Here is an 8,336-nt window from a genome sequence, read left to right as displayed (position 1 = left end):
TATGAAATAACTCCAAAGGCAAATGTTCCCTAGTCACAACATTCCAACCCTGCATATTGTTAGATGCCCATTTGACCAATCAATCCACTGCTCTATTCTGCTTCCTGGAAATGTGAGAAAAGATAACAAATTCTAAAGTTAACAGTCAAGATAAATGACTATTAATATAAATGCAGGTTTGTAAATATATTTATTACTTTATATCTGATGAACTGCAGGAATTCTTTTCCTTGAGTATTCTTAAGAGACTGTCTTGTTAAAATTTGAGACATTTCCAAAATTGTTGGTGAAATGGTTGCAATATTTTAAACTCAAATGCCAACGGTCAACACCATACACTGATCAAAAGAAGCTAAAAGCATATTATCAATCCCCACAGACTTTTGCATTAATGTTGTTTTGTTAGGTAGTGACCAAAAAGGTTAACTGTGCACTTCAGCAATACGATCCATAAATACAAAATGCAGAGTTTTTCATGTCTGTTAAAAATGGCACCTGCACTTTGGTTTTCCAATTTTGAATGAATAGCACAAGATTGAAGCAAAAGAATAACACTACATCTGAAGTCAGTTTGCCTGATTTTATATTCAATTTAGTGACAAAAGTTACCAATACCGTTAGTTGTGTAGTTGAATACTCTTCTTGGGTAGATGTTCACAATTGAACATTTGTGACTGCTTTCTGCCAGATGGACAAGAGTGTCATCTCCTATTGACTTCGATTGCCAAGGTTGACATTGATTCAGATTTTCCATGCTTTACAGAGTGTTCCTGGCATTTGAGGGATTGATTCAGATTTTCCATGCTTTACAGAGTGTTCCTGGCATCTGAAATGCCCTCAAGCTATCTTGCTGGAAGTAAATAGATTGGCTCAAAATGCTATAGATGCTAAGGCTTGAGCTGATTTTAGTTGAAATAAAAATCTCTTCTGCGCCAACCAACATAACTTCTTTGACTTAATCCTGCATTACCAACTGAAATTTCAGTACATACAAGCTATGATTAATGAGAGGTGGTTCAAAAATTGTCAATCCCAAGTATCTGGTTGCATTATTGGCCCTCACTGCTTTGGGGAAACATCTAACACTAGGCCACTGTTATTCATTAACAGTATTATCTACTTCTCTAGAATTTGCTGACATAATTATCTACAAATTACCTAATGAACAAATAAACAATAACTTGCCTTGAAAAATGAGACAGGTACCGAACTATCCTTTAAATGCACCTCAGAGCAATTTTTGCAAGTGTACAATCTTTAAGCAGCCATTAAGCCTAGCAAGCCATTGTCATGTGGGAAACCATTACAGCAGAAGAAAAATCCAACTTTTGACAAAATGATGATAGGAAATTAACCTGCAGGAAAGATCAAAATTAGAGATGCTAGACCCAAACCAAAGAGTAGTTGCCCAATATTTCTTACATGGCTATGCTGTGCAATTTTTAAATTTAATTAAAGACATTCAATTCTAGCAAAAATCGGAGACACAAAACAGAGCATGGTCCTGTTAAGAAGGGTTAAAAGTGATATTGGCTAAAAGTTTTTTTTTTTTTTTATAACCCAGGGGTATCTCCACGACCCAGCCCAGCACCCTAACTGCCTTGCCTTGGACAGGAAGGGATGACCTGAGGGAAGACTAGTCCCCTAGGGATGGATGCAATCGCACCGCAAAACTCGTGCATTGGATAAATTTGGGTCTTGAAGTCGAACCCGAGATCAATGGGGAGCAAAGCCATGGCCCAAGTCCAACTCCACTACCCATGCAGGCTAATATTGGCTACAAGTTGAAATCACAACAGTGGAAGCAAAATAGAATAAAGGTGCTGCTTCATTGCCATCAGAGCTACTAAAATAATGCAAAGACACCAAAAAATAGGATATAACAATCTGTAACAAGCATTTCCTACAAGTTTCAATCAAATGGACATAGAGTATATGAAAAAACATTTGACACTGACTGCTTTACCAGAAGTCAAATGGCTTGTTGGTCTAACCTGAGACTGATGTTCATGTAGATTAGGCAGTCCTTATCATTCCCATTCTGGTTAACTGTAGCAACAATTCTCCATTCGGGCCAATCAAAATCAGCAACTGCACACGAATCTGGTTAACTAGAGGACTCGTGGATTCATGATATAACTGGGGGAGCAAAACCCTCTGCTAAATCCATGCTTGAAATTATGTTTGTTAATCCAAGTTTTAATACTTTAGGTTTTGATCCATTGTCTAAGGACCAAATACCACCATGCTTATATTTTCTCCAGTTCTTTAGGGCTATATTCTCAAAGACACCTAAACGGCTCTTGGTGTTATACGTAGATACTGTATTCACTTCTGTTGACATCCATTTAATAATGGACCGTGTGAAGATACATTTGTCAAAGCATCACCGGACATCCTGGCAAGATAATCAAAATTCGGAAGCCATCAATTGTTAATTTTTAGTCTATGACCTGCTGGTTTTCACCATAAATCTCATGAAACCCAATGGGAAGTCAAAGAATCAAAATCTGATCTTCCAGTTATAAAGTACAACCACATCTTTACAGAGGATAAAGGAACTATAACTGTCAGTAAATGTTCTTGATGACAGACCTCTGTTTCCATGAAAGAAGCACTTCTCTCCAGAATTAGCTTTAGCGATTGTACTCTGAGGAGCTTTTGTATAACCATTGAAAATGGTTTTGCATGCCACAACCTGTAAAATATGCTACATGATCAATGCACAGACCAGTATATTATTTTCCAAAATTTCATACATGAAAATTTAGAAAGAGAAAATGCGATCCAACTATCCTCAGCAGCAGGCATAACCTTGAATAGTAAGGTCTCAAGCAAGTGAAGCCAAAGAACAGTGTTGCCTATAAAAAATCATAGGAGTTAGGACTACTTGACAAAAACCCAAAATGCAGAATCTCTTAGCTAGCCACAGTGACAGAAGCCTGTATCCATTTAACTTTAGATCCCATGCAGCAACAGGCAAGCAATGACTACTCAAAAAATAAGCAATTATTCTACTGGCTATTGCTTGCCAACACCACTAATTTCTTAACACATGCCCTTAGTTTCTAATACAAGAACCTTGACTGAGTGACTAATAGAGAAAGCACACTTTCTATCAAAGTTTTATATATGCCACCGGCCCACTTAAATCAAGACTTTATCTTTGAGTTCTCATTCATTTATTGATTTACTTGTTACATCTTTTCTACAAAGACTGAGATTCCCGCTAAAAGGCATCAACATCTTTATCTTCGCCATAATTTACATTTCAATGGATGTATATTGCATTCATCACATGATAAGTAATTTAATATTAAACATAACTTATACTCCTTCAAGATATTTCAGCATACCCAAAACATTGATTCTAACATATTTATAACTTAACTTGATATCAAGAAAATATCTTACTTCTGGATCAAGCTGATGAAAAAGAAGCATTTTGCGCCAAACTTTGCATCTTATCCTGTATGCCACCACAATATGACCAAGAGCTAAGACCAGAGACAACAAAAGAATTGTCAGCATACCCCTTGATTGCTTCAAATGAGATTCTCGAGACTCTGCAGCGGGGCCTTCTAATGCAGAGTAAACAATAAACAAGCAGGCCTTGACAATAATAATCATACTTGAAACAATCCCACATAATAATGCTGTCCAGAGGTAAGGTCCAAATGATAAGCTGGGTGCATCAAAGACAGAATAAACACCTGCAAATAACGTATAGAAATAATAATTGTAGGAATAAGCAGAGATTGAAGAAGAATAATGCCCTCAAAAGAAATATCACACAAATTGTAATAAAAAAACATAAATCATCTATGGCTTGCCATTGTAGAACAAAGAATTGCTTACAATATGACAATCATGTACCATAAGGAACATGAGGTTTTCAGAGCCAATGAGAATGAGTAACAAACTTCTAGTGAAAGCTATGTATGTTTTTACCGGAAGCTTGTTACTCAATCATGGATTATTCGCATAGGCATCTTCCAAAACATACATATTTTTCACTAGAAGCCTGTTCCTCAATCATGGATCATTTGCATAGGCATTTTACTTCCAGAAATTTTCAAATTTTACAGATTTTATAGCCATGTTTCTTATTAAAACCCAATATTTTTTCAGGCAGTCATTTGGAAACCAGATGACTGGCCTGCTGTTTGCATCTTTTCCTCACCCATAAGGTTTATATGAAAAAAGCTTCCATTCTACTATAGAAGCTATATTCATGGTGCAATAAACGTGACTTGCATAGCTGTCCTTTCTCAGATCATAGGGAAGGCACAATTATAACACACGAAACATAGCATACAGAGGTTGGTTTGGCCGAATGTCACATGGCATTTACAAGGAAGACAAGTCAAGATCCACAGCAGAAATTAAACGTGACTGCATTTAGGTCCTGCCATCCTTCTCTGTTCATACAAATACAAAGTATGCATCTGTGACCATTTTAGCCATACATACAACCCTGCCCATTTCTGCCCTTACGATCCACATACAGATGCCCACACAAAAGCGACTATCAGATTTTAGAACCAAAAATAAGATAGGACAAAAACTAACGCAAGAAACAAAAGTCGTGATCCTTTTATTGGATGATTTGATTTTCCATCATGTTTGGAAATGTATTCATAATATTTTCAAAATTGAAAGTTTCAGTTCACGCATAAAACTAAGGATTTCCAATCACACACCACATGAAATGTACCAGAAATAAGACTAAAACTGGTACCGGGAAAGAATTAAGAACAGGGCATGCCCACCAATAAGCAAATGAACAAAAAAATTTCCATATAACTGAGGAATGATACTTTTCTCATACATTGTACTCTCTTAACTGTTACTGGTCCAACCATTGGTCGAAGAACACAAATATCCCATTTGTGTGTACTTTGTTGTTATGTTTAGCTGTTAAACATATATGCGTCCATACGTGTGTATATTATGTCATATATATACATCACAACATTTGAACTGTATCAGCTAAACATAACAATAACGTAATGCATTGGTCTAAGTCTAACAACTACACAGATAATAGCCACATAATGGAATGTCTGTCACTGAAATCCATTTAAATAAATCACAACATATGCCGCAAGCAACAAAATCATGTGTGGAAAAACAATCAGTGTCATTTGTACATAAAAGTTACCAGACAAGCATAGAGCATGGCTCTCAATCAGGATACGATATGATGTGTGCTAGAAATAACACAGTGAAACTCTTATCAAGAAATGAAATGAGAAAAATGGATGTCCAACCGTAGGCATAAGAACACAGATTTCTCATATACAGTCTCTGTAATAGCATATAACATGTGTTTCTACTAATATGTGGTAGTATCTACTTCCAAACTGTTATTGAATAACAAAATAAGTTGAGAGGAGTTCATGCCAAACATAAGCCAAGAATCACAACTTTTCTATTCTACAAGGTAACCATATAAATACGATTCATACTTTAGCAGACAGGTGGTATTTTCTAGTTGCCACTGAAAAAGGACATAAGACCAATGTGTGCCAACTATAAATGGTGGATCATAAATTTGAAATTTCTAGTAAGCAATTCACATACTAGCATAAAGCCATACTACCCAGGTCTGGCATTTTTGCCAATAGTTGTTACTTCCAAAGTATTACTGATAAGAGAAATGGAAATAACGCATAATCAAATATTGGCAAGAATACAATTATCCCATTAAACAAACACACTCTGACCCCAATACCTACCCATGTCTGCTATATTTGTCTATGGGTGGTCTTCCAAAATGAAATGGGGATGTAATATATGACGAACCGTGAGTGAAGGAGCATAAATATGTCTCGCGCGCCCAGACACTTTCCACTCCTCCCTCTTCCCCTTCCTCCTGCACCCTCCTATAAATTATGAAATGCATTTGGTACTTCATCTAAGCAATTGAATCCCAATGACTCACTTGAGTGAATCCAGTTATGGACTGCAATTCCTACTATTAAATTGACTACCACCCACATTCATTGCAATGAAAATCCAGAGTAGAAAGGACACTAAACATCATCAAACTCCCAGCAAAATCATGTGGGTATTGACTAAAACTATAGAAAATTATATTTGAGCAATAGACCCTTACATAAAATGGACATGGATCGAAGCAGGGAAATGAATGGTATATCAACGAGAGAAAACCCAAAATTGTATGTAGTCCAGTCCACCTTGAAACCACAGGAACAGTATCTGAAGCTTGATAGCAGAGCATATGGCAGCACTACGTCCAAAATGCAGACAACAACAGGAGCAGAGCAGAATATGAGAGAACCCACCATGACAAACATTATAAACACTGTCAAAGCGGCTCTTTGCATCTTCTGCAAGCAACTTGAAGCCATGAGAGGGGACTGAAATTATTGCATCTAGAGCACCTTTTTAGGACTTCAAGGTTGTTATGTGATGTGGATAGTGTCTTTTCAGACTCTTATGTTGTTATATGATGCGGGTGTTGTTTTTCTAAGACTTCCATTTCCTGTGATGTGGGCATCTAACTAACTCTGAGAATATAAATTAAGTTCCACTTTTTCAAACAGGGCAAATTGGTGATTGTTAGTTAGTACTCTCTTTCTCTTCATTGGTTGTCTGGTTGGTCAGCTGTGTTTTTGCTGGCAATAAACAGATTTATCGTTTACTGTCCTTTCTGCTGTTTTAACCGTTAGTGGTAACTCAGAAAAGTAACATGTCAGGGAAGAAACATCAGTATGCAGTGTACTGAACACACATTACCTAAAATAGCTATTGTGGGGACCCGGGAATTGGAGATGCCTGTTTGTGTCCTCTGGAAAAGGTGATGATAGTGGGAGTGGAGACTATTTGGGGAAGGCAGATGTGCAATGGTGACTTTTGAAAAAGAAACTGATTCTTCCTTGCCCGTGACTAGTTATTCCATTCCTCCTTGCAGGAGGAAGAGAGAATTTTAAAATAAAGTTCTAGCATAGATTTTGCTTCAAAGACAAGAATGGCACCTCGAAAGCCACGGCACCATAAAAAAGTTAAACTCTGTTTATAGATTCTAAACCCAAGTCATCGCAAATGACTCACAATGGTGTAGCTAATGATACTTTTTGTGTGGATCACCTTACGTGCTTTTAGTTTGGTCCAACCTCCCAAAAAAAGTTCTTCCTAATTATTTCATTTTTATTGGGAGGTTTTACAGTAATTTAGATATTTTGTATATATATTTGTATTAAAAGTATAATTTGAGTTTTTTTTGTATATTTGTATTAAAAGTATAATTTGAGTCTTTTTTGTGTGGATCATCTTGTGTATTTTTAGTTTGGTCTAATGAAATCACATGCTTTTTGAAGACTTTATTCTTATGGAGAGGTTTATAATAATTTAAATATTTTTTAGTGTGTTAGTATTAAAGATGTAATTTTGGTTTCATTTTTTTTTAGTGTCAAGGTCTTATATCCAAGAATATTTGATTCTTGGTGGGCTCATTTATAACCATTCAATTCCACCAATAGATTAAGGGTCTTTTGACACATATCCATTTTTCATTTTCATGACTCATTATGTCAATTGACATGTTTTTTATTAGATATGCAGTGATTTTGAAAGGGTCTTAACTCTTATACAAAGAGAAAGATTATGCAGTAAGTCCAATAGAAATAGAACACCAAACAACACTCGTGGAACAATTACAGAACAACAAGAGAGACAACAACGCCAAAACTAACAAAAACCAACCTGAAATTAGGGATGTCAATTGACATGTTAAAGATAAAGTAATCTCCCTCTTTTAAAAGGAGCTAAATAATGTTGTTAGGAAAATAACTGCTTTCCTAATTTTAATTAGATTTAATTAAATAAATAAAAAATAGACTTAAATTAATAGTCAAAGTAAGAGTAGAAAAGTTAACCAAATGAAAACATAAAATAAAAAAGTTCGTCAAAAAGAAATGAACAGAATAACAATAAAGTTACCAATGTGGAAGACAAAGATGAAAAATCACGCTTAATGCATGTGAGTGTACTTTTCTTTTCTTTTCCATTCTAATGTGTTCTATTTCAACTAACAATTTTGTTTACTTCCTTCTAAAAAGAATAGACAAATAAAGTGATTTGAAAAACATTTAATCTAACACTAAATTTTTTTTGCATTGAAAAGAAATTTGTTTAAGATTGAAAATAATTTTGATTATGAAAAATAATCAATGGAAAAAGGTAAGAAAAGTTGTACTTGAATAATTAATTGTTGGATTGAATGTCTATGTTGATGTCACATAATTAGGTGCAATTGAAAATATAAGTTTGATTTACTACATATTACTAGGGGAGGGGTCCCAATATGT

General features: G+C 35.4%; 1 protein-coding gene across 4 annotated transcripts; it reads right to left on the bottom strand.

The window, feature by feature from the left end:
- Positions 1-363: 363 nt before the first annotated feature.
- Positions 364-6,980, bottom strand: LOC131069121 (uncharacterized). 4 transcript variants are annotated; one of them, XM_059218111.1, is made up of 6 exons: positions 6,122-6,976; positions 3,633-3,713; positions 3,415-3,497; positions 2,596-2,698; positions 1,995-2,398; positions 364-961 (listed from the first exon to the last, which is right to left on the bottom strand). In XM_059218111.1, the coding sequence occupies exons 1-5, from the start codon at positions 6,375-6,377 to the stop codon at positions 2,379-2,381; spliced, it is 543 nt and encodes a 180-aa protein (XP_059074094.1). In that variant the 5' UTR covers positions 6,378-6,976; the 3' UTR covers positions 364-961; positions 1,995-2,378. The 4 variants fall into 4 exon arrangements, with proteins under 4 accessions (XP_059074094.1, XP_059074095.1, XP_059074091.1 ...); XM_059218112.1 differs by lacking the exon at positions 3,633-3,713 and having other exon boundaries at positions 6,122-6,980; XM_059218108.1 differs by having other exon boundaries at positions 3,415-3,713; positions 6,122-6,973.
- Positions 6,981-8,336: the final 1,356 nt, after the last annotated feature.

This window comes from Cryptomeria japonica, chromosome 1 (genome assembly GCF_030272615.1).
Source record: "Cryptomeria japonica chromosome 1, Sugi_1.0, whole genome shotgun sequence".
NCBI classification, from domain to species: Eukaryota; Viridiplantae; Streptophyta; class Pinopsida; order Cupressales; family Cupressaceae; genus Cryptomeria; species Cryptomeria japonica.
The sequence above is the reverse complement of the archived record's forward strand: the minus strand, read 5'-3'. Positions and strand labels throughout refer to the sequence as shown.